The sequence below is a fragment of the Sebastes fasciatus genome, chromosome 13 (assembly GCF_043250625.1).
Source record: "Sebastes fasciatus isolate fSebFas1 chromosome 13, fSebFas1.pri, whole genome shotgun sequence".
Taxonomy (NCBI): Eukaryota; Metazoa; Chordata; class Actinopteri; order Perciformes; family Sebastidae; genus Sebastes; species Sebastes fasciatus.
In genome coordinates this window covers 28,393,997-28,420,910 of record NC_133807.1, presented here as the reverse complement: position 1 = coordinate 28,420,910, position 26,914 = coordinate 28,393,997, and the positions used below count along the sequence as shown (strand labels likewise).

The 26,914-nt window shown below is 42.7% G+C and overlaps 3 protein-coding genes across 6 annotated transcripts in view; 1 reads left to right on the top strand and 2 right to left on the bottom strand.

The window, feature by feature from the left end:
• The window catches only part of glis2b (GLIS family zinc finger 2b), a 31,139-nt gene extending 13,741 nt beyond the window's left edge, over window positions 1-17,398 (top strand). For 2 of the 3 annotated variants that reach the window (XM_074656683.1, XM_074656684.1), the window contains exons 2-7: window positions 7,678-7,880; window positions 8,039-8,169; window positions 10,777-10,932; window positions 11,046-11,179; window positions 11,308-11,426; window positions 11,518-17,398. In XM_074656683.1, coding sequence (XP_074512784.1) covers window positions 7,703-7,880; window positions 8,039-8,169; window positions 10,777-10,932; window positions 11,046-11,179; window positions 11,308-11,426; window positions 11,518-12,230 — 1,431 coding nt within the window. In that variant the 5' untranslated portion in view covers window positions 7,678-7,702 and the 3' untranslated portion in view covers window positions 12,231-17,398. The remainder of the gene's footprint in view (window positions 1-7,677; window positions 7,881-8,038; window positions 8,170-10,776; window positions 10,933-11,045; window positions 11,180-11,307; window positions 11,427-11,517) is intronic. The other variant, XM_074656685.1, reaches the window with a different exon arrangement.
• An 825-nt stretch (window positions 17,399-18,223) lies between these two features.
• pam16 (presequence translocase associated motor 16) lies at window positions 18,224-23,692 on the bottom strand. 2 transcript variants are annotated; one of them, XM_074656692.1, is made up of 5 exons: window positions 23,540-23,692; window positions 23,039-23,123; window positions 21,614-21,750; window positions 19,611-19,676; window positions 18,224-18,400 (listed from the first exon to the last, which is right to left on the bottom strand). In XM_074656692.1, exons 1-5 carry the CDS (start codon window positions 23,540-23,542, stop codon window positions 18,308-18,310), a joined length of 384 nt encoding a protein of 127 aa, XP_074512793.1. In that variant the 5' UTR covers window positions 23,543-23,692; the 3' UTR covers window positions 18,224-18,307. The 2 variants fall into 2 exon arrangements, with proteins under 2 accessions (XP_074512793.1, XP_074512794.1); XM_074656693.1 differs by having other exon boundaries at window positions 23,039-23,124; window positions 23,549-23,651.
• A 1,147-nt stretch (window positions 23,693-24,839) lies between these two features.
• The window catches only part of coro7 (coronin 7), a 139,667-nt gene continuing 137,592 nt past the window's right edge, over window positions 24,840-26,914 (bottom strand). The window contains exon 28 of the mRNA XM_074656679.1: window positions 24,840-26,562. Coding sequence (XP_074512780.1) covers window positions 26,554-26,562 — 9 coding nt within the window. The 3' untranslated portion in view covers window positions 24,840-26,553. The remainder of the gene's footprint in view (window positions 26,563-26,914) is intronic.

Below are 26,914 nucleotides of genomic sequence, written 5' to 3'. Positions count from 1 at the left end.
CTTGAGGAGGACAGAGGCAAGAAAAAACACAAATCTCTCAGCTGTGTGCGTTGAGTGATCCGTCAGGAGGCGAGGGGTGGAGGGCGTATGCGGGCGGCTGAAATGTGGATGTGTCAGCGGAGGTGGGGTCACTTGCGGCTATTACCTCAAGAAACGTCAGCAATGACAGAAGTGGGAATGAAGGAGTGACCGCTTTTGGGGTTTTCTTGCGTCTCCAAATCAGTTACAAACATACTAATAATAACATATTAACCTGCCTCACCTCGGTGTAATTGTCCTTTTCATTGTCTGTGATAATGTGCGAAACCGTCTCTGACTAATCTCACCTGACTTTGATGTGAGTTCATGTAAATCTTAATGCATATTTACTTTGAAGCGTGCAAAAGCTTTGATCACTTTAAATCCGATTATTCAGAGGATTGTGTGCGTAAACCTGCTTGAAACGTGCCGAGTTATTTATTCCTCCTTGGCCCTCGGTTACAGATGTAAAAGCCAAATGTCAGGGGTCAGAGTTCACACCACACCCACGCCTCAATCAGTCACCTTTGACCCTTTCCTCCCCACCTGGTGGATGGAGAAACCAGCAGGTCTAGATGTGTGACCCACGCTGCAACTGCAGGTCTTTACACAAACCACAAGATCACAAAACTAATGGAGACATATTTACCAAACAGTTGTTTACCTTCAGTTCATTCAATTTAGTCACTTCAGATTTAGCTTGGAGGTGTTGCTTTTTTTGGTCACCTTTTTGAAAATGTCTGTAATAACCTTTGAATCAAGTTCCAGCCTTGAAATTGAGAAGAGCTACAAGTGCAGTAACTCCTGTCTGCTTCTCCAAACTGGGGTCATGGTGACCGTCATCTACTGTAGTAATACACTGACTATGGATAAGTACCTCATACAACCCGACTTCAAAACACCCGAACTATCTCTTTAAGAATAATGACCAACCTGTGCACTGAGCAGAACGTTCTACAGTTGAAAAATATTCTTTATTGCAAATTCTTGTTACTCACTAGCTGATATATAAAATTCATGATAAGATAATATAGTCCAATAACATTAAGCTGGCTGATTTATTGGTCGGTGCTCTATGCTCCCTGATTGAAGGGTCACAAGGGCCCGCCAAGTAAGCAAAGACCACAAACAATAGTTTATCTATATAGCACTGTGTTGGTCTGAGAGCTGTTAGTCAGTACCTCCCCTACACACACACGTGGATGAATACGTACTCTCTATAAGTAAGTACTTAGTGTATAAGTCTCTATAACTCTCTGTCATGGTGCTCTGGTGAAGGAAATAAAATGATAAACCGTGTAATAGTATTGAGATTTGGTTGTATTTTTGGAGTGCTGCTGCTCAGTTTCATAACTTGGTCTTAACTGTGTTAGTTTAGTGATGACTGGCTCTCAAAAGGATATCGAGTTGTATAAGATTTGTAGGGATTTCTGCTTCCTGCAAGTATCACAGCGTGATTTTTAGTGTTTTAAAACATGTTAAAGCCCTTCACGTCAAAAGTTGTTAGACATTCCCACCACGTTCTTTCTCTCTCTCTCTCTCTGTGTGTTTGTGTGTGAAAATGAAAAAGAGAGAGCAAAGAGCCCCGGGGAGAGATGGCTTACCTCCTACAGACCACCTCCCAGGGTCACAGCAGGAGGCAGATTAAGTTACAGCCAACCTCGGAGGGGGTCACACAAAAAACGCGTACGAACACACACACACACACATTCTCTCGCTCTCTGAATCCCTCAAATAAAATATTACACAATAAACGATTTTATACCCCTTGTAACATAATCGTCTTACGCCGCACGGCTTTGATATTCTCTGATTCTTTGTGTTGGCTCTCGTTTTTCTCTCCGCCGTCAGATGAGCTGCGATATCCTCGGTCGGATCAGATCGGGCTAAAGATCAATCGGTCGGAGCGGGGTGAAAGGTCAGCTCTGATCCGTGTGAGCCTAGCCTCGGAGCACGGAGGTGTTGAAACACGTAGCCCTGCTTTGACCCTGTGCTACCTCACCCATCGGCCAACTCCCACACCATCCAACCTCGACCCCGAACGCATCAAAGGGCGGTTTCCTAATGCAGTTGGGTGGATGTGGGACTCGGGTGGGAAAGGGTTTTGCAGGGGAATAGGTGACAGGGGTTGCTGAAGAGGACACGCACAAACCCTCTCTTTCAGGACTCCTCTTCCTCCACTTCCTTCATCCTCACCCTCGTATATATCCTCGCTATGGCCCCTTCGGTCATCCCTCCTCTCCTCTCCTCTCTCTCTCTGCTGTGTTTACTCTGCTAGAGAGAGAGAGGGCCCAGAGAGGGGACAATGCCGCCTTTCAGAGAGACTGTCGACCCCACGGCTGAGCGAGGAAGTCTGCATGGGGGCCAGCCAACACCCCTTCCACAAACTTCACAGCCATCCGCCACTGAGCTTTACACACACACACACACACACACACACACACTCGCATATCAACACCATACTCCTTCCCTCACTGTATCGCTCTTTCTCTCCGTCGCCCTTTTTCTCTTTGTCTCACATTTCCCACAAGCCCCCTTCTCAGCGGCCGTGGCTGTTTGGAGGATGTAGTCGAGAACCCGTAACTTCGGTCCAAGATCCACACGCTATGAGTCACTTCCCAGCCTGCTATTCCTCCACTAAGAAATAACCATGAGGGTGGGCTGAGGTGAACTCCGGCGTCTGATTCACCAGAGGCTGCACTGTTCCCGACTCCACTGGGAACACATTAGTGCGGTATTGACTGCCTTTTTGGGTTGCAGCGGGTATTATAGATATCTTATGACCCGCCGAGTTTCTCGGAAGTGCAAGAGAGTTCGGTTGTCGTCTCTGTTTCTTTGAGAATGCACACAGAGAGCTGCAGAGTGAGCTTTCATGCAAGTCCATGAAAGTGAAAAGATGCAACTCCTCTCTAGAACACCGTGCTTTTTATTTTTGGCACCCTTGCCTTCATCCTGGTGGTGTCTAAGGACATTTCAGGTTTCCAACCATCCATTATCTGTAGCAGGGGGTGCTGGAGCCGATCCCAGCTGACATTGGGCGAAGGCGGGGTACACCCTGGACAGGTCGCCAGACTTTCACAAGGCTGACACATAGGCCCAATTCCAAACCAGCCCCTACAAACTCTCCCTACCCACTTCCACTCCGTTTGCGCGTTTACGTGTTTGCGTGGAGGGTCCGCCATATTTAAATCCCATCCAACAGCGAGCCTGCATCGATGTCGGCCGACTTAACCAGCCGCCCTTACTAACGCCGTTTTGTGTTCGTCATGGAACACGCTCCGATGTCAGTTCTGTGCGAATACCGGTACAAACATTTACTCGTAAACCGCTCAAACTAAGATAGACATTTACAATTTATTCTACTTTATTGTCATACAAACGTCAACAACATATTAAATAAATAAATAAGTAAATAGATTGTGTTTAGGATCAAATATAACTTTACACTATTCAAGAAATATTCTTATTCATTTCTTATTTATATCATTCTGGCATTTATATTTAATACACTTAATAGATCCCACATCTCAACATTTTGTATTTACTGTTGTATATTGCACATCTTAATGCAAATGTTTGTACATATTTCATATTTCTTATATTCTCATTTTATTATTTTTATTATTTAAGTACTTACTCATCTTATATTATGTACATAATTTACATGTTACATGTTTTTCTGATTTCTGATTCTGATTTAATATGTTGAAGTGAGCCAGTCAGTAGAAATATAACATAACCTCATTTAAGATAGGGTCGACGACGCTACCTCATGACAAGTAACCGCGGCAGTGCTACTGTAGGGCTGAGTTTTCTCTTCCATTCTCCAGCAAACGTGCGGCGGCGACGCACTTTGAGTTCAGGCTGGTGCACGCCAAGGGTAGAGTACGAGCAGGGAGGCATCTGATTGGTTCTTTCCAAGCGGACCGCGAGACAGTGATTGGTAGACGTTTTGACAGGATTACAGCAGCTACAGGCGACGGCTCTTTTCCGGCCCTTTTTCAGAGCTCATCAGTAATGGATCGCTGTCGGGGTGTAAAGACCATTTCAACCAATATAACAAATAGTGTCTACTGGATAACATCATCAACCCTGCCTTTAAGTAAGTAAAAAGCTGGAATCAAGTTCACTGCATTGGAAACAAGTGAAATATTTACAAATGTAAAAAGAAAAACACTTAAATAAATGACATCCTAAGACGGATACTCAGTTGCAGCTTACTGCTAATTTAAAGTGCCCTTTCTCCTTCTACAACATGCAACAAGCTGATTGAAACCAACAATGCTCTTTATTATGTCGGGGAAAGGACAAATTTGTAATAAATTGGCTAAAGAGTCTATTATGGAGGTTTAGTAATGGTTTTCACGTGTAGTCGCCGCCTGAGAGGAGCCCTGAGACCCCTGTAGTGTCTCTCCGGGATCACATGATTTGAGGTGCCAAAAAGATTTATATCCTAATTTTATATGGATTCAAAAAATATCCATATCTGTTTCTCATCGTGTTTTATAGCACGGTGGATTATAGCAGCACTGATGGGAGGCCAGTTTTCTGTTTGTCCCCGCAGTTGATAGGAGTAGGATTAACGGAAAGGTTAAGCTGATTCTCGGTCTCAGGGTAAGAGCTTTTACTCGATTAAAGTGGATGACAGGCGATTTTCTGCTACTTTAGCCAAACAATAAAGCCAAAAGTCTTGGCAGGCTGTGTGGTGGGAGTTACAGTAAGTTAGTCATATGCACCCGATCCAGAGAGAGAAAGAGACAGAAACAGAGATGTGGTATTAACCGCAGCTTGTTCTAAATGAGGATCATATCCGCTCTGACTGATCTATAAAGATGTTTATTTTCACAGCTAATGGCAGCGTTTGCCCACATAACAAACTCTCTATGGTCAAAATGATCATTAGAGCAACTACCAGTAACACTCCTTTATCATTACACTATTGTCCTGGGTTCAATTGATGGAAATAATCCATTTAACATGCGTCAGGGTATAATGGATACATTTAGCAAAGTCGAGGATGATGGAAACATTACAGATATACACCCCAAAGAGCCAGTGAAAACACAAGGGTACAATGAAAGAGTTTTTGGTTTCTCTAATGCAGTGTTTCCTAAACTTTTTCTGGGGACAACATGGATTATCTCGTTACAATGGCACCTGGCAGTGGGGGGGATATATTAGACAGCTAGTGAACATTTTGAACTTTGACTTTGTGTTGGAAGCAGAAAAAAGCGTAAGGATATGAGCGACTTTGACAAGGGCCAATTGTGATGGCTAGACGACTGGTTCAGAGCATCTCTTGTGGGATGTTCCCGGTCTGCAGTGGTCAGGACCTACCCAACAATGGTCCAAGGAAGGAAAACCGGGGAACCGGCGACAGGGTCAGACCCGAGGCTCATTGATGCACGTGGAGAGCGAAGGCTGGCCTGTGTTGTGTGATCCAATAGAAGAGCTACTGGAGCTCAAACTGCTGAAAAAGTTAACGCTTGTTCTGATAGAAAGGTGTCAGTGTCACTCACAGTGAATCGCAGTTTGTTGTGTATGCATAAAATTTTTAAAATTACAGTTATTGACTATATTTGACTTCAACATTCTTCAAACCTGTACATTTGTCTTTAAGGTGAGATATATGGATGCAGATTTACCTATTTGCTTTAGATATTAACTGTCCTCTCGGCGTGGTTTCTTATACAAGCAATTATAGGTTTCTACCACACACTCACACATATTTTACATTTCTTTCATGTGAATTGTATTTTATTGTCGTTTTATAGGCCTATGTGTGAAACAAATAAACAAACATAACAATGTTATGGCTGATCGGTGTATACGGCTCACTCTAAGGTCACAAAAACACAACGATTCTCGTTTTCAGGTGATGATACACTAAAGAAAACATACTTTTATTATAATGATATTATATTCCTTTTCTACTAATAGATCCCCCTAACTGTTACACACTGGCCCCTTATGAAAAACACACACTTCACAATTTGACAGCACAAGAAATGCTGCAAAGTGAGACAACACAACCAAATACATGAACACAACAGCTCCAGGACCTCTTAAGACCCCCTTAATTGTGACACACTGTTCCTTTAAGTCAAGATCAAGATGGACCGGTGGGTCATGTGCTTGCAAGTGTGGTCTATAATTAGATCAAATCCAAAGGGAATTCTTCCTTATAGGATTCTATATGTGCATATATAGAGTATATATGTATATATATATGCATTAAAACACAGAGAGATCTCAGTGATAATGCCATAATGCTGCCCTGTGTGCATGTTCATACAGTATGTTCCTCTGTCTGCATCAGTACGTGTGTGTATCATCATCCTCTTATCTATGGCTGATTGAGTCCTTTACACCCCCTCTGGCCGTGTGTACGAATGTGTGTGTGCGTGTGTGTGTGTGCGTGTGCGTGTGCGTGCGTGCGTGCGTGCGTGCGTGCGTGCGTGTGTGTGTGAGCTGGTGGCCATCCCTCGTTGGGCTGGTGAACCTGGTGACCTCTCTGCTCCGTGCCTCCCAGACACAAGGGTTTCTCATGTGGCCCCTGGCCAGTCGCTCTCAAAGCCCACCATTCACCACCAACCGTGGCTTCTGTGAGTGTGTGTCGGCATGTGTGTGTGTGTGTGTATGTGTGTGTGAGGGGAGAGAGGGAGGAAGAAGGGGGTGAATTTGTTGAAATTACAGTTTGATTAATTACTCGTATGTGTGTGTGTGTGTGAATCAACATGCACACTGGGAGCTGTTCTACATGAACTCGAGCAGAAATATAGGACACCCTGCTGCAACTGTGTGTGTAGATGGAAAAAATGCTTTGAGGAAATATGTATGTGTGTGTGTGTGTGTGTGTGAGCCTGGGGAGAAGGAGCAGTGAACCCTAACACATTGGGTTGAATAGATAGCTCGGCTGTACTGTACTAGCACTGCCTATATGTGTGAAGCAGTGCATGCTGGATGAAGAGGAATAGACTGTTGTTTACATATAAGCAGAGAGGATGTGGCTTGTGTGAATGTCCATACTTCATGGTGCTACACAGGGACTACAACTAGAACTCACAATGACAGCGAGATGAAGCGCCCTGCTCACAACCCCTCCGGCTGGGTCCAGAGGTCAGTGTGTTTAGAGGGAGGGAGGAGGCGGACGGAGAAGGTGCAGCTGGACTTGAGGGCCCCGGGGGGTTGCAGCCGCCGGTGGGTCTCAAAGGTCCACGGGGTCTGAAGGTGCACACTGTGGGGGCAGGGGTGGGGGGGTGATGTGACAGGGTGGCCGGCCGAGGGGTGGGGTTAAGCGGGGCTGGCGGTGAGGGTGACCATCTGGATTGGATTGTAGAAATTCCTCAGGAAGAGTGTGCGAGTAAAGGTCAGCGTGGAGAAAGAGGAGGGGGGTCGCTCAGATCTCTACGTGTGTGTTTATTTTTCTTCGGCCTACTCAGTGTTTCGGTTTACGATTGTGGTCATTGTCAGAGAGTGTTCTTTACCCAGTGGAATGTGAGATACTTTCAACATTCACGTGGGAAATATCGCAGGTGTGAGACTTTTACAACGGAATGCAGCGTTTCATTGTGTATGAAAACTATCCTTCGTCGGCCCCGCTTGGCCTGACTCTGCCTGACTCTGCCTGACTCTGCCCCTCTGTGACTGTTTGTGCAGGTGGGAGGTCGGCCGAGTCGCGGTCATGCTGTCCCTGGACGAGCCCCTGGACCTGAAGCTCCCTCGGCGGGCCAATGGGCGGGACAGAGGTACGCGCTCGCCCCCGCTATCCCCGCTGCACCCCAAGCGAGCTCGCATGCTCCGCATGGCGGATGATGGCACCGCCGTCATAGAGCCCGCCTCGCCTGCATCTCCGCACACAGGTAGGTCAACAGACATGTCAGCAGCTCTGGATATTCAAGTCTGGACCAACCATCCTGAGAACCATGTTGCTAGAGTCCCCATATCAGACCCCCCAGGTGAGAGGCCATCTTAACAAGTGTGTGTGTGTGTGTGTGTGTGTGTGTGTGTGTTTTCTCAGGTGTGCAGGTGGTCCCTCATGATCGGACAGACACTCCCACACCCCCTGCGGTGGACCTGAGCATGTCGCCCTCCTCCCGCCACACCCCCAGCTCTCCAGAAATGACCAACGGCAACTACATCCCCTCAGGGGTGAGTAGGACTAAACATACTGGACAGCTCTAAGTACGTCTGTTCACACCTTGCATCATAATGCGTCTCCAGTGACCACTTGTGATCCGATCTCACTTCCTCGTTCTATATGCAAATAAACATGTACTGTAGTAAACACACGGCTAATACAGCAGACGTTGTGACGTAATATTACAGGAATGTCAGTAGTGATATCCTACATATTCTTGAATTTGGGTAAATTTTATTTATTTATTTTATTCACATGAGGAGCGCAGAGACTCCACGGATCCCAGCGGGACGTCAGTTGAGAAGGCGGTCCTTCAATGTGGCCCAGGACACATTCGCATACACACACTACTAAAAGAATGTGTCCATATGTGGTCCAGACCACCTCTAAATGTGGTCTGAGCGATCGGATCTTAATGCGTCTTGAGGTCATTCACACCTGTAATTAGAGCTGTCCTCTTGTGATCAGATCACTGAGGATGCATGTTAATACCAGGTCTGACACATACAGACCTACACACCAGTACAGGTGTATCACTTCAGCTTCTGTTTTGCCTTCCACTGCCTCTATTGTTCCCCCACTTAGTTCACCTCTGAGTTGTTGAAAGAATAAACACGTCTTTCAACGCAGTAGTTAGTGGCCAACAGAGAGTGACTGTCAGCAACAACATCGGGTCTTGTCACACTCTCCATAAGGGAATCAGGCTATGCGAGGGGTGGGAGGCTTGTTAGTGTGTGTGAGAGAGAGGAGGGGGGTTAGCTCTTATCAAACACCTCTTGTGTCCCCAACAAGTGCCTCTGTCTGCGCAGCTTGCACTCCGTGGCCCCACTGGCATGACGTGTGTGTGCCTGTGTGCATGCGTGTACATGTATAATTGAATTTAAGACAAGGTACAGCCACGCAGACCTCACGCCACCTAATTCAATTCACTCCCAATTGAATTGAGACACGCTGGCTGGGACCATTCAGCCGTCCCACGTCCAACTGAGTCCCAGATAGCCCCCCGACGCCACCATTACACCCACTCTACACTTTACTGAGGCCAAGTGGATGCAGATTGGATGCTTTCTGTCCCCACTTACTCTCTCTCTCACACACGCAAAAATAAGCTCTTCCTATAGAAGAGCAGCTGCTCGCATGTTCTCTCCCCTACAGCATCCCACAAAGCAGCTCACATAGTTTGCATGCAGAGGCAGAGCTCTGCAGAGAATACGTCTCGTTTTATTAAATTTGTCACATACGCATTTCTGACATAGCTGAAGATAAGATACGACGAGGCAGCCGCAGGACTGTGATCGTTTGCACACTTATTCTCTCCGTGCTTCTCTGCTATCGGACTTACGCGTCCCTTATTTTTCTTCAAGACTCCTCTCTGTTTTCTGCTTGAGCTGAGTTACTCTGTGTGTGAGAGCCGGTGCATTAGCTCTTTGAGCCCCAGCTGAGGTTCAGTGAATCTTGCAGCTCTCATGCTGAGCTCGGGGATGTAGGGAGGTTAGCACGCAGCGGGAGACTACAAGAGCAAAAGTGGAGTGGATTTTTTTTGAAGGAAGAGATCAGCAGTTCTGTACTCCATTGACAAAAAAGAAAGATGTTTGTCTCTATCAAGTGGAGCCATCACTACCTGTTTCTGTCATCCAGCTGATGGTCTATTCTCAATCACACCACGTAGGCAAGTGCTATCAGAGCATCATACCACCGGCTACACAGGCAGCTTTAGACAGTCACCAGGTATACAATCTTTTTTATCACATCAAGCTGTATTTTCTCCCACCACAGTGAGCATGAACGAAAGCTACCGGTTACCGGTGGAGGCAGATGGCCACCCACCCAGAGGCTGCTTCTGCCCAAGGTTTCTACCAGATAAAGAGTCGTTTTTTCTTGCCACTGTCATGGGGGATCTCTTGATGGGTCTCTAAATTACAGAGTACAGTGTAGACCTTCTCTATATGCAAAGCACCTTGAGTATGGCTGTCAATTGATTCAAATAATTAATCACGATTAATCATGATTGTCCATAGTTAATTGCAAAAAAAAATTCTGTTCAAAATGTACCTTAAAGGGAGATTTGTCAAGTATTTAATGCTCTTATCAACATGGGATTGGATAAATATGCTGCTTTATGCAGATGTATGTGTATATCTATTATTGGAAATCAGTTAACAACACAAAACAATGACAAATATTATCCAGAAACCCTCACAGGTACTGCAATTAGCATAAAAAATATGCTCAAATCATAACATGACAAACTCAAGCCCAACAGGCAACAACAGTAAAGGGGAGACTCGTGGCTACCCATAGAACCCATTTTCATTCACATATCTTGAGGTCAGAGGTCAAGGGACCCCTCTGAAAATGGCCAGGCCAGTTTTTCCTCGCCTCGCAGTGGAGTCCTTAGGTTTTTTAGTTTCATATGATGCCAGTATCTTCACTCTAGCTTTAAAACTGAGCTGGCTACAACCTCCGAAAGATCGATTGCATTAATGCGTTAAAGACATTAGTGGCGTTAAAACAATTTTTTTTAGGGCCAGCTGTATTTCCTTAAAGCACATCACATTACACTTGAACTAAAGCTAAACCTGTGCAGTAGATTGATTGAACCCTTGTTTGTTTACCAGCACTCTCACATCTCACAGGCCTTTCAGTTCTTTGTGCCAATCGGAGCCGGTGCGGGACTCCACCTGCCATCCTCCATGTTCATTGGCCAGACGAGCGACAAGAGAGCCTCTCCTGACCTCTCGGCGGATGAACAACTGGCCTGCCACTGGAAGAAGGTAATAAGACTCAGAAAGTAGAAGAGAAAAAAAACATTTCATGATCCTAAACTAGGATCAGCTCAAAATAGCTTTATCATCACACTTCATTTGAAATGTTTTCGCTCCTCTAGTGCCATCTGCTCTTTGACTCCCTGCAAGACCTGGTGGACCACGTCAACGACTTCCACGTCAAGCCTGAGAAGGAGTCTGGGTACTGCTGCCACTGGGAGGGCTGCGCTCGCAAAGGGAGGGGTTTCAATGCTCGGTGAGAAGATCATACACTCTGGAAAGGCTACGTCCACACTGCAAGCAAATGTGGCCCACATGACTTATTAAGTGTACATATTAGGGGAGGATTCAAGAGGAACTTATTTTGTTTTTGTGTGGCTGCAGGTACAAGATGCTCATCCACATCCGCACTCACACTAACGAGAAGCCCCATCACTGTCCCACCTGCAACAAGAGCTTCTCACGCCTGGAGAACCTCAAGATACACAACCGGTCACACACAGGTCAGTGGTAGAGCCGCACGCAGTACGTCTAAGTTACGATTTTGTCTGTCAATGCATACTCAAACATCTGGATCACTTCTCCTCGCTGCAGGTGAAAAGCCCTACATCTGTCCTTACGAGGGTTGCAACAAGCGCTACTCCAACTCCAGCGACCGCTTCAAGCACACGCGCACACACTACGTGGACAAGCCCTACTACTGCAAGATGGTGGGCTGCCTGAAGCGCTACACAGACCCCAGCTCCCTCCGCAAGCACATCAAGGCCCACGGCCACTTTGTGCTTCAGGAGCAGGGCTCCCCGGGAGGCGTGGGCTCCCTGCTGAGGGGGAGTCAAAGCGGCGTGCTCCATGGCGAAGCGGGGAAGGATTCAGAGCTGTCTTACGTGAGCGCGGCCCACATTATCATCCCGGGGGCGGCGGCTGCTCTCCTGGGAGGCCACGCTCTGCAGGGTCTGGGTCCCCTGTCCCCCCTCAGTCCCCGGCCCCTGGACCTAAGCACGCTCGGTTGCCCCGGCTCACCTCAAGGCATCCTGTCCTTCAACGGCTCCACGCTGGGACTCGCCAAATCCCATCTGCTCTCCCAGGGGTTCCCCTCCTCGGCCCTGGGCCTGTCCATGATGCCCGTGCTGGGGGCCTCGTCTGATCGCAGGGTCCAGAGCCAGCAGGCTAAGAGGGGCCGGGGGGAGGAGGTGGAGAACGAGGTGACTGGGAGGGTCCTGAACCTCTCCACGGGATCCCATGATCCCCTGTCCTGGGTGGTCATCCCCCCAGGCACCGTGGTGCTCAAGCCAGCTGTGGTCAACTGATACACACTCACACACATTCCAGAAGAGCTCAGGGGGTCGGGACGGGAGGGTGGACGCCATAGTGAGGGTACGGGGCGGTCAAAGGTGATGGGGATTGGCTCGCACAATCAAATCCAGGCAATGCATTTCACAGAAAACTATACCACCAATCAGAAAAACTATAGATAACACTACACCTCACAAGAAATACAACGCAAGCCTCTTGTATTGACGGGAAACTTGAGGCCCAAGAACTCTGTTCAGGAACAGTATTGACTGTATTTCTATCACAAGGCCTGACAACAGGCTCTATCTTTGCTGTCTTATTTTGTACTTTACTCATTCCCTGACAGTCTTAGTGCTCTGTGTTCTCACAAAAGTCCTGATTCATTGATTAGTATTTATATCATCAGACAGCGTGCCTCCAGCTTAGCAGTGAGATAAGATGCACCACGAAACTGAACGACGCTCTCACAGTAAAGGCAAAACGTGCACGCTATAGGACGATTCTTCATTTTTAAAGTTACACAACCTATTTTTCATAGGCTGCTGTGATTAATATGCTTCAGACAGGCTTGCAAAAAAAACCCAAAGCAAGTGAACTCAAACTGTCTTGGATTTGCAGTTTCAGCTCTGAGACAGTTCAATTAAACACAGCACTTATTAATAGTGTCAACTGATATTGAAACCTCAAAAACTGCTGCTAAACCTTCTCAGCTCCCCCCCAGTGTAGCACAAACTGGGAGGGAGCACTTTTTGACAATCTGTCCCCAGTTTTGGGGAGGGTGACCAACATGGAAACAGCCACCAGAATGTGTGCCAGACTAGGGGCTTTTTAAGGGCACAGAGCTAACTGAGGACTTTACAGACAAACGGTGTTGCATCACCTGACGAGATGACCAATCATCACTTCCTCTTTTACACAAATTGAAAAAGGCACCGGTGTGTCTGGCTCCCCCCTCTGGTTGGACACGATACACACAACAATCCCGCTTTCCACTTACACTACTCGCACTGTTTTTAACTTCTGGATTGTCCAGCTGCTTTTCCCGTAATTGAATCAACATGGCCAGTTTGTGTTATGAAAGGGCCACTGTGGTGATAAACACTAGTGTCTTGTTTTTTAAAAAAGCGACCCGACCCAAAACCAGCTGCGAAAAGCAGGTGGTCGTCCAGTCGAAGCCCAACTTAGCCTTGTCGGTTGAAGTTTTGTCCCAAGTTCAACACGTCCCATGCTGTGCCAAAAATACCTGGAGAGGGGAAATGTCTGTATTGTGCCGCAGAGGGGGGTGTGATGCACTCGATGCCACATACAGCTGGACTGACTAGGAAGCCACACTATTGCAAACTGCCTCATTTTACGCTGTCCAAAGGGGCAGAAAAAAAGACTCATTTGACGTCTGGGAAAACTTTTCTCATGGTTCGATTAAGCAGTCAACACGCACTTACCACACATACTATATTCCTTACATGTTTTATGAAATGTTACTGCCAAGTGATGGATCTTTAAAACTATTTTTCTGCAGGGGGTTTATCCTGTTGTGGAGTCCTGCTTAGCGTTAATGCATGTACTGTATGATGTTGACTCCACAGCGGAGAGCTATAGGGAGCAGGAGAGGATCGTCACAACACAACAGACTGCCGCACACTACTACCCTCCTCTCTCTGCTTATATGTTGGTGGTCTTACTTTTCCAATCGCCCAGTCTTAGAAATAATCTGTTATTGCTGTTTTTTTCTTATTGTTTTTTTTGCTGTTGTTCAGACGAGACATTTTTTTCTGATGTTGAAGTTGCTTCCTGTGTTCTGCGACGGCTGCTCTGCGCTCAGCTTTCTGCCGCCGAGTGTTTTGAGGGGTTGAGGAGAAGACGAGAGAGAGAGGTTTGGGGGTGGGGGAGGGTCTTCTAGGGCAGTGGTTCCCAACCTGCGGGGTTTGGGATAAATCTAAAGGGTCACATGATGACTACATTAATATATGAAAGAAGGCATTTTTCCTTTACACAAAATTCGGCTAATTTTTTCACTTTTCTCTAGTATGTTTTTGCTTTTTAGCGACACTAGCGATGTGGCTCAGTGGATGGCGTCCAGACTGAAATAACTACTGGATAGATTGCCATAACGTTTTGTTCATTCATGTTTCCCAGAGGACTTTTCATCGTGCCACCATGAGGTTGACATTTATGGTTTTAAATGAAATGTCTCAACAACTGTTCATTGAAATTGGGTACACACATTCATGTTCTCCCCTGGATTAACTAATATCTTAAGTGATCCTTTAAATTTCCATCTAGCGCCGTCATCGGGTCAAAATATCTGTTTGTCCAACACTTTGGTTTATGACCAAATACCCGCAAAACTAATGACACTGACAACCCCCAGGTGTACTTTGTGTTTAGTTGAGCTAATCAGCAAATGTCAACTTCAACACGTTCTCATCTCAACTCGTCACATACTGACGCTTTGTCAGACCTCTCGGCGTCACTTTCGGTCGCATGTTAACACGTGATTAATGTTGTGAATTTAACAAAAACACTTGCTCACAATTAGGCAACAAAACCATTTAGTTAGGTTTAGTAAAAAAAACAATATAGTTAGACTTAAAACTACAAGTTTGTAAAGCGAAAATGTGAAAACCGGAAACGAACGATCAGCTGATTGTAAAGCGGGACAAGAACAGTGGTCTCTTGGATGCCTTTGAGCCTTGTGTTGTTGGACACATCCGACTCCCCTCCCGCCCGTTGACGGCGGATGGGTTTACGTTGTAGTTCATGGAAAGCCTGGTGCGTCGTATACCGGCGTTAAGGGGCTGCCTTTTGCGGCAGTATCGAACGCCGACGGCTGTTACAAGGCGTTGGTATTTGACACCCTGGGAATGAGAATGGGCTGGCATGTTACATTGTCACCTCGTTTCCCAGCATTGGGCACTTGATGCGCTGCCATTAAACACAAGGCACTAGGCACCTGATTGGACGAATGCTTTCACTCGTGGGCTGCTGCTCCCAGCTTTCAAACCGGAACCAACATGGTGGCTCGTTTGGAAACTTTCTTTGAAAATAGTTCACCGAAATATATTTCTGAAAACATTTTATGCGAGACATAAGCCACGCAGTTGCTGAATCTGCCTTTATTTTGGATCGACGATGTTTAGTTTAAAAGTTTCTCGGGAGTTTCCAGAGGCTGCGAGTTGTGCCGGGCGCCCCTGATTTGCCCTAAAGTAGTCGAGACCTCGGAGGCTGTCTACACGTACCATTAGTCCTCTTGTGAAATACTGAATGTGGTTACCTGTTCAGGGTAAATGAAACAATGTAGGAAGAAGAAATCACTCTTTTGGCTGAACTGCTCTCAACAATACGTCCAAACTGAGGCCACAAACTGTGATTATGTTCAGATGATGCTTCATTTTAAGCCAAAAAGGTTGGAGACCACTGCTCTAGTGGGGGGGATATGAAAAATATATCTATCTAGTGGACCAAATGATATCACATTCCTCCATGACAATCACATTGGTGTACAAATATTAAGTGTCCTAACAACATTATCTTCGGGGCTAAATTAGATTTGCAAACTCTGCTTCCTTTGTTCTTTTAATTTTCCACCGCCAGATAAACCACAGAGAAATAGCATCCGGCTGTGAAATGGCGGGCAGCGCTGCTAAAGCGTGAGAGCAAAGAGAGAGAGAGACAGGACTGGCTGAATGAGTGAATGAATGGACAAGGGGAAAGGGAGAGATGAGGGGAGAGGCTGTGTGTGCCAGCAGAGGGGAAAAAGAGGCAGAGGAGAGCTGCGCCGTGCAGCCGCCCTCCATCTGGTCACCTACCCAGCGAACGGCCCTCTCGGCTCTGAAGTCACTGGCTGCGCTGTGCCCAATGTGGCAGCGACTCACAGGCATACCAGCCTGCAGAAAACTAGGCCACTGAACTCTGTCTGCCCTCGGCTTCTTTTTTTTTTTTTATAGATTAAACCCAAAAGGCTCAACTCCCCCACCTCCCGGCCACAAAGCGTTTCACCAGAGATGGAGAAAACAGGCAGACTAACAAGCCACATTCACAGTAAACAAAAACAAATATATAACCCTCCTTTGTCTGGGGTGCGAGCTCTGTGTCGGACCTCCTACGGGGCCGGCGAGGATTCACAGCTGAGATTAACAGGCGTACCTGCGTTTCTGCCTCAGTGGTTCTTAGTCATCATTATATCTCTCAGCCTGTCTCTGGGTTCAGGCTGGGCATTGAAGTGAATCTCTCATTGTGAGTGGACAATCCTGCCATGTGATGTCATCAGAAACAGGTGTTAAGTAGGCTAGACACGGTTTCCGTGGCAACAGTGAAACCCACAGATGCGGCGGCGGCTCTCCTCCTCCCTGTCTTGTCTGTCTCTCCTCTGCAGGTCGAAGCCAGGGACAGAGAGAGGAAAAAAGAGGCGGCAGAAAGCTGAACAATATGACACGGATCCTCCCGGGGTCCACATCGATTTATTTTTTCTTTTTTCAAAATATCAAATAAGCTGTATGATCCATTAACCCTTTGAGCTCAGTCTGTAATAAACTGCACTTTTGTTCCCCCCTCATAGCGTGTGTAGATACGGGGATGCTGCCACATCCTTTCTCAGTGTACAGCGTTACTCATCAGTTGTTTTGAGAACCAAGAATAATTGTAAAAAAAAAAAATCATCCTCAGTTGCTAAAATGTCTGAATTTGATGTCTTTGATAAAAAGCGGTACTTTGCTCCTGGAGATTTGAACCCTCACTTGGTGGAACTGAAATCCAGGGGCATAAAATTTGTGTTAGCTAGCTAGGTCAGTGTCATTGTAAAAGGGGTGCCATTGACTGAAGTGCCACAGTGTTGCACAAAGAGTTAATGATAAGACTAAGGCCACGCAAGGCCTGTTCCAAGTTATGTTTTTTGCACATTTGTGAGATATTGTCAGTATTTTAATTTTTTTTCCAAGTGCCTTTTTATTATAGGTAAAATATAGAAGTTATACACTATATGAAAAAAAAAAAATGATTATATGAAAATATATTTTTCCTGGCATCATGTTCTGTGGTTGAACATGCAGAATTTTAGAGTTGTAAAAGTCTCCAATTGGTACAACATAGCGGTGTTCTCCTGTTTTAGAGGAATTTTATTACGATATTGATAATAATGTCAATGAAAAGAAAAAAATGTTTAATAAAGTTGTATTTGATACAACTTGTGTATTCATTTTCTGTTTCAAATATACAATAAAATTACACATTATGGAAATGTACATATACATAATGAACAAGATGTGCACCGGAATAAAAACAACAGTGGTGGATGAAGTATTAAGACCTTTTACATTAATAAAAGTAGCAATATTAGTGTAAAAATACTTTGTTACGAGTAAAATTCCTGCCTTCAAAGTCTTAAGTACAAAAGTATTAGCATCAACATATACTTTAAGTATAAAAATTAAAAGTACCCTTAATGCATAAGGGTCCATTTCAGCATAATATATATTATTGAATTATAATTAGTGATGCATTAATGTGTACATCACTTTAATGTTGCAGCTGGTTAAGTTGGAGCTAAGGTCTTTATATGCTTAACCTGTGATAATACATCATAATGTGTTAGTTGATTTATTTTTTAATTTTCTATTAATAATGGGAATTTGCAAAGTAACTAAAGCTGTCAAATAAATGTAGTAAAAATATATTTAATACATTTATAAATATTTGCTTTAAAAATGGAGTAATAAAAGTATAAAGTAACATAAAATCTAAATACTCAAGTAAAATACCTCATAATTGTACTTAAGTACAGTACTTGAGTAAATGTACTTAGTTACATTTCAACACTGAAAAACAGCTGAAACCGTGACATATAAAAGCATTTCTGTGTTAGATCATTGCAAACCATACAGTACATAACATCTGACATATGGCTCATCTAAAAAAAAAAAAAGAAGAACAATAAGACCATATTTTATAGTTTGTGCTTCCCGGTCTTAAAATAACACCCATCGCCCACAAAATGCCACAAAGTCGGGAGTAGAGAAAAGGAGAAGACTTTTATTGGGTTATAATTTACAGAGGATGGGGAGAGGAAAAGACGGGGCGAGCATAATTTCAGACTTCATGTTTCCGTGTGCTGCCGCGACTTTTGTTGTTGTTGTTGTTGTGTCTCAATAGTTACTTCCTCATCTAGACGCTCTTTGGCCCGCACCACCTGCACACAAACAATGATAATGAGAGAAAGAGAAGACACTTAAATTAACCAAATGACACCATGGGTCACTCAGAGCAGAGAGGAATGAGTGGGAGATAACATCAGTAACATTTTCAACACGACACAGTTCAAAGAGTGAATGAATTCCTCTCACACACACACAAAGAGTCATAATTTAAATTCAACACAGCCACAAAGACAACCTGTTGAAACTGCAAAAAGTTGTCATTATCTCACAGCCCTCCATTGCCATGCTAAAAATACTAAAGCCATATTTCTTGAATGAACGGCATCAATGGCTTCATCTTCTTAAGAGACTCAGAGAGTCGGTCAGTCTTAAACATAGTTCACAAAACTGTCATTGAGATTGTGCCAACATTCAACCGTCTTATGATGGTTTGGTTTCCTGGACTGCAGGCTGAGAGGTAAACTCGTTGGAGTAGTAAATAAGATAACTGCTGACAAAGCTGAGTGATTTGTATACTGCCAGGACAAGAGGTCAGACAGTCCTTTCCCATGGGGAACTGAAACTGTAACATCTGTATATGCACAGCCACCAGACTCCATTGAAAAAACAGTAATTTTACCTCACAGAACACAGGAGTTGCTAGTCTGCTGTCTTTGTTGCTTAGTTTGTGTGTTCTGCGTGGTAAAATTACTGTTTTGGTTTTTTTTTTTCCCCAATGGAGTCTGGTGAATTTTGGCGACAGCATAGATGGACACAACGGCTTCAGTACCTCGTTGGAAAGGGCTGTATGACGGCAAAGTAAAGCGGTGAAAATATTCTAAATATAATGTATACTTAAACTGATTTTTTTAGGTGAATCTTTCTATTAGGTGACTAAAATACGTTTTGCTGCCGACCCCGTCCACAGCAGTACATTGCTTTGCTTCCGTGCGGTAACTCCTGTCTGTTTCTCCAAACTAGGGTTGTGCCGACCGTCATCTACTGTAGGTAATACAGTGATTATAGATAAGTACCTCATACAACCCCACTTCAAAACACCCGAACTATCCCTTTAAGCTATGTATTATATTATTCAGTCTGATGGTTACCTGATACCATATTTTTTTTTTTATACAGTATGTTCTTGTGCTGTTTTTGTATTTTGGTGAGCTAAAAACAATTACTTTAGTGGGCAATAAAGTGATATTCTCTACAACACATTTGAAAGTCATTGTGTAGCATTCCAAGAAACAGAATACTTACTTTTGATTGTATGTAAAATGAGCCGCCCACTTCTTTGTCATTGGCTTTAAAAAGGTGCTCGTAGTTCTGGAAGAGAAACATTTTTTTTCAGAACAGCAGCAAAGACACTCATTGACACATTTTCTGATCATTGTTGCAGCAGAATGTAAAGAAACGTGTTGATAATATTCATTAACGGTCATGTAAAAGAAACCATGTGTATTAAAACTGTGAACACCCACATAGGTGTTTTTCAGGTGGGCCGGAGCTTTGATGGGAATCTATAAGATCACAAATCATCTACCAATAAGAACGATAAAGGTGTAATTTGTCCCGCCCTAACAGGTGTAACAAAGCTAAGAGGAGACTGAGGAAGATGTCAATCAATAGACGCCCACACAGTCCTGAGCAGAGGTCTAATCAGACAGATTAACTGAAACACCTGTGTGGGTGTTCGGAGGCTTTAACTCACAGAGATGCAAATTCTTGAATATGTTCTTTGCAGCTCTGATACACAGAATCACAGTGTTTAGTCATCATTTTTAAAGATATAACCAACTACCAATATTTTATGACCATGCCAATTTAAGTCCAAAGGGGCAATTGTCATAAAAAAAAGGGATATTTTGAGTGGCAAAAATCATTTTCAAGCAATTATCAAGATGCTGAGGTTTCCCTGTCTGAATCGGATTCCCCTGCAGTTTTTCTTTTTGTTTTGTTTATTTGATAATTCATTTCAAAAATACATTTACATGGTTACAACAGTGTACATGCACAGTTAATAGAACATCAAGAATAACATGAAGTCGTAGGACTTATTTCCATTGTGGTCCTTGTTGTAGTTTAATGTTGGGACTAATGAGTTTAGGTAATAATAGAAACCAATGTCTCCACTCATGCTGACAGAGCAACACGTTATATGTCAGGGTTTCTGTTTAGGACAACATAGAATGAAATTGAATACTCATTTGTATTTTGCCGTCATATTAGCAGAAGTATGAAGGGAAATTAGTATGAATGAAAATAAGTCCTGGAATTACTTTAAATACGGTACATGATTTTTTTTTTTTACATGTTTAAACAACACAATAGTAATATACAGTATAACAGCAGTGAATATGTTAGGGTCAGATTGATATTATCAGGCCGGTATTTTCGTTTTATAACATATCGGATATCGGCCTGTGAACGCCAAACCACCACCGATATGAAAATAATGAAAAAGGTGACCTGAACTGATCTACTAACATTAGTGTTCTTGTGTAAACGGAGATATTGTGTAAAACACCTTTGGTGCAGCAGAATTCTATTTTTAAACATAAACAAATACATAAACAAATTTTTTTTAATTATATCCTCCATATATACTGTAAGGCCTTAAACTAAATGGTAACAAAAGTGGTCAAAACCAAACTGATCTACTGACATACAGTATGTTACTTAAACGGCACATAAGTCAACCCCTATGCCTTTACTGCTATGGTAGCCAAATTGGAACAGCTCACCTAAATCATCATCGTTGGCTTTGGGCTTTGTACGACCTCTTGTATGGATACGGGTGTTGACGTAGACTCAAACTCTGTCCGGAGGTCACTTGGAGTTCCAGTTAATGCGCTAGCCTAACTAGTGGCCGGCAGCACGGAACGCTGCCGGACAATATTGAGGGATGGCTTCTATCGCCAAATGAGGTAACACAATGGTGGTTGAGCCTATGGCCCTCTGATGAAAGAATTGCATTTTGCGGTATCACAAAAATGATCGTCTGTGGAGACATTCCCGGGAAAAATCACAAGCGGTGATCTCTGGGAAGTGAGATCAAAAACACACCTGTAATTACCGCTTATCGCCAAAGAGAACGAAACACAGCTCTTTGAGATTGTAACTTTAAGAAGCTGGTAGGGTAGCACGACAGTCACCACGGAGGTAGTGGCGTGCTTCATGGATGTGCTGGAGTAAATTCTTACCGGGGTGGAAAACCTTTATTTTGAGATTATTTAAGAGAAAGAGAGATTGTGTTTTTGTACCTTCTGAATCTCCTCAGGAGTGAGCGTGGACACATTGAGGATCTGCTGCGCCTCTTGCAGAGTCATCCCGGTGATGCTAGACGCTGCAGCAGAGTGCTGACCTGCACTGTTTCTGGCCTGCGCTGCTGCTTGACTGGCTGCGAGAGAAAACACAACACAAATACTCACAAATTAATTTCACAAGACAACATGAATGAATGTGAAAGCAAAATATATTTCACATAGAACTGCAACTAGGACTGGGTGATACAATAAATAAAAATATCGTATTTGATTGATATCTTATTATGTTATTCTAAAATGTGTTGCAGGTTGTAATGGAGAGTATATTAAGAGTTTTTCTGACGTAATAAATAATATTGGAACATAGTTCATTACTTTGAACATCAGTTTGATTGTACAATTTGCAAACATTTATCAAATCATGATGAGCATGATTGCAAAAGCTTTATTCAAAACTAAATAAACACTTCTAAAAATGTTTTTTTGCACCACAACTTTACACACAAACCTTAAATAAATAGCTCTTATCACATGCCCACAAGTATAAAACACTATTATTATAGATACTTTAGCATTTTCATTTGTAGCATTCTGTAAATATAGATTATGAACATAAATGCAATGGGGAAACAAACAAATTTGTTTATTTTCAATACTCATAACAGTATCAGACACAATTACTTCCTTTAACTCTTTCTCCAAAAGTGGTCTTCATTGTTGTGCACACCAAAGAGCAAAAATGAATCATATTTATAGTGTTCAAGCTCTGATTACTAGGCGATCTAACCCAGTGGTTCTCAACCTTTTTCATGTCAAAGGCCCCTAAATTGAGACACATTAGGCCATGGACCCCCATTTGATAAGATTTCGCTTCAGAGACCTCAATCTGAACATATTTTGGTTGTCTGATATGATTAAGAGCAGAAATCTATAGTTGTCAACTACAGTTGAGGAGATAACCGTGGAGGAAGTGGAAACCTATGATAAGAATAGTCACTCTTATGACTCTTACTCACATTGGGCTCATTCCTATAGTGAATTAAATGGTGAAAATAAAGCCAATATTCTGGGGATCCCTGGAACTCCCTCACTGATTAAGAACCACTGATCTAATTGGTTACAGGTGTTTTCACAGGTGCATTCTGGGTGAAGATGATTGATAATTGAGTATGCCAGTGTTTAGCAAACTACACACATAGGCTTTTAGTTTTGAATTATGTATCGAATGTAGATAACCGTGTGTAGTTATTTGCAAAAAATGTGTTTTAGAATATCAAACAGTGTAAAGCAGACAGACAATGTGCTTATTGTTTAGTATACCTGCTCAATAGATCAGAATAGAGTTTCAATAAGTAGGTCTACCAGCTTTTGTGTCTTAGCATTTCAAAAAAGTATAGTTGCATATACATATATGGATCATACCTGCAAATTCTTGCTGTAAAGCCCGAGCAAAGGCCCGTCCCACCACCTGAGCTCCCATCACAATGATCTGAGCCAGATATCTAGCCTGCAGAGGAAAAGAAACACAACTTCATACATGCAAAGATTAATCACACAAAGCATCTTCACACTGACAGTCATGGGAACCAGAAGAGAGTGAATGTCAGTCAGTAGTCCTCATTAAGTGACATTACATCAGTCCAGAGACATCAGGTAAGCTGACGTCATGTTGAGACAGTGTCTGCAGGTGCTGATGTAAGATGAAGCAGCTTCATTGCAGCTGTTAACACTGTGACAGTCTTTAAACGAGCCTCCAGCCTGCTTAAACATGAATTAACTCACATTTCTGCACATTAAATCAGATGAATAATGTCCCAGTGAGGAGCAGACAGTTACATTATGTAACTGTTACCTGCTGGAGAAACAAACTGCGACAAAGACACACATTAACATCCACACGACCACTACAACATGTGTTCTTACCATGTTCTAATGTTCTAATGTGATCCAGGTCCTCGGGACAGAGTGTTACAGCTTCTTCTGTTTGCTCACATGTAACCAACGAAGGTTATTAAAGGGTCAAAGTTCAAAGAAGCGTCGACAGAGCTGCAGTATTCAAGATGAACCAGGTGGACAACGTCATCTTTAATACTGACCTCTACTGGCAGGGAGGTCAAACTGCAGCTTCTGCTTCTTTTCATGACTAATAATCACTAAAACAGACTGAAGTGTTAACAAACTGATACTAAGGTGAGAAAAAAAATGACACAGGTTATAGCATTGTTTATTTTTTATTATAAATAATAATTTGCACATATAAGAAAAGATGACAAATAGTCAATATGATTAAGTTAAATATGTAAGTAATGAATTGGTATTGTAATTAAGATATATCATAAGTAATTAATTGGTATTCTGGATTGATAACAAATTTATATTTTGATAAGGATAATAATATCAGTAATTAATTTATATTTCTGAAATATTTATAACTGTCTTAAATTATAGATTAAGGTCTTATTTATACATAAACAAAGAGTAATGCACAATAAAAATATATATTTTTTTTTTTTACTTTACTGAGTGATCAACTTATAAGCAGAACTATAAGCCATAATATTATAAAATATACAAAATATTCTTTAATTAATTTATAGGCCATATTAAACTCTCTCTGATTTTATATATAGACTTATATATAAGTCATACAATATGAGACCATTTTCAGGAAGTGACATATTTTTTTTGAAGGGAACTCCAAAGTATTAATAAAAATAAGAATTTGTTCTTAATTGAATTGCTGGGTTAAATAAAAGTTAAATTAGAAATAAGAGTTATGAAGAAAGTTGGTCCGATCACAAAATTTCAAAACATATTTGATATAGTTATAAATTTCTGTTTATGTGTAGAAGGTTAGCAAGATAAACCTGGATCACTCACAGAGCCATGGCTAACTTAGCTCAATATTTTCCACCCTGTTAGGTCTATAGATCAATATAAACCAGTGTACCCATTAGAATTATTAGTGCTTGAGATTGGCCAATATGGGTTCCTGACAGTTATATATGTCACTATTCTTATATAATGCAAAAAAAGGGATGAAAAATCCATCTTTTTTTCCCAAAAGTGATGTGGCTGAAATGTTGCTGCACAACAGTAACAACGCACTTATTTATTTATTGTTTCCCCACACAGTCTCCACCAAAGAAATCACAGTCTCCATTCCCACATGTCTACTCACTATGGTTGCCATGGTGACTTCATCACAAAAGGACAAGAAGCATTGGGTTCAAAATCGTGTTTATTGCGAGACAATATTGAAAAAAAAAATCCACAAACCATTCCTCAAGTATTACAGACAAAACCATTACTCAGTGTATAAAAAGGAAGTTCTTTTTTTAACACAATGGAAGGCAAGTTAATCCAATACATATATTACAAAGTATGGCGTTGGTAGAATCACAAGCACATACAGTGTAACATCACACAAACACCAACAACACCTGCACCTGTTCAAACATCAATGGTGGGTTCTAGCCTGCATTAATTGGCGATATTGCTGTAACCCTGATTGGAAAATTACATGATACCTGTTATGGCTGCATTGCAAGTTATTAATACTGTACTGTTATTGTGTTAATTAACACCATGATGACTAACTATTAGTAAACATTAGATAAGAAAAATTAGCTCATTTAAGTGAGGAATATCCCCAAACAGTCTGAAAACCAACAAAAGATCATAATTAAAAAGTTGCCCAGCAAAAAAGAAAGAAAGAAAGAAATCATCTCAGATTATACAAAGGCCCCTTTAAAAACTCCAAAAAGGAGGTGGTTTGGCTTTAAATGCATAACATCCCACTTTCATTAACCTTTAACCCCTACTTATACGACTATTATAAGACTACCGGATGGTCCATCAAACCTATAACTTGTAGAAATAAAGTAACATATTATTGTTATTAAAATGGCATTTCATTGGCAAACAAAGACAAAGTGAACTTAATGTTGTCGTCGTAAGAAATTCCAGTTCATGGCCAAACATGAACGCTGGTGACCCTGTTGTATCCTCAGTGTGTTTTTGTTTTTTTGCTGTTGAAGGCTGGAACATGTTACAGTAATCGTGTGTGTTTCACCTGATCGAACAGGAAGACGAGGGTTGTTTTTTATATCAGATGTATGATATTCACTTGTTCAGTGAGATCATTAATCTTCATCAAAAGACACAGTGTGACTGAGCGTGCTCACATGACTGGCCAGTAAAAAAAAAAAGCAAGCAGCGGAGGTAAATATGCACACAGATAACAACCTGGTATCTTAATATCAGAAAAAATAACAGACTGGGCACAACAGGAAGCCATTATTGTGTATATCAGGACACCTCAGAGTGTGTTATCATGCTTAAACCACGGTCTCATACTGCTGGCAAGAAGAGAAGCTGTGCTAAAATACTTTTATTGTAACATGAAGCAGAAGTATTATTGCTGAGATTGCCTTCTGTTTAATTCACCTTGAGGTGTCCTGATATATGATTTCAATAGACTATATTTATGTATTATCCTGTATGGTGAGATTTCATTCATCAAAATATCATGAATAGTGTGACATCATTTTGTAGTCTACGTCAACATAACATACTATGTCAGATTTGATCCCAGGATTAAATATTTAAGCTGAAAATGATTTTTATATCAAATTTCATGCAGTCGGATATGATGAACACCAAACTAGACAACATGACATTTGATCTTCCAAACCTTTACAGATATTGTGATACATACGGATATCAGAAGGGCGTCATAGTTATTATCATTTATACTTTCACATTGTAGAGTATTCTTTTGTGCGTGCAGTATAGGCTGAGATGTTGGCTGATTAAGCTCGGAGGACGTGTGGGTGGCACCATCGCACACACAAAGATGGCAGCGTAGCTTGACAGGTGATCTGTTCTCTTCTCTCTGCTGTTGGCACCGTGAAAGGCATAGATGGCGTCCTCCTCTAGTCATCCTGGACGACACAACAGTTAGCAAAGACGGATTAGAGACTTCTAATATATTAGCTTTACATTAATACCTTATTGGTCCCTACTGTCTCAGTATATGATGTTAAAGGTCCAGTGTGTAGATCTGCCGGTATCTAGCGGTGAGGTGAGGAGATTGCAACCAACTGAAGCTTCTCCCGCGTGCCAAGCGTGTTGGAGAGCTACGGTGGCCGACGCAAAAACACGAATTGCCCTATTTAGAGCCAGTTGATGTAAGTAGAGTAGCGTAGGTCATGTGGAGCAGAGCCAGTGCTTAAAGTGTGTGTGTGTGTACGTCGGAAGTGAGTGGTGAAGCAAGAGAGAGAGAGCAGCGGCGAC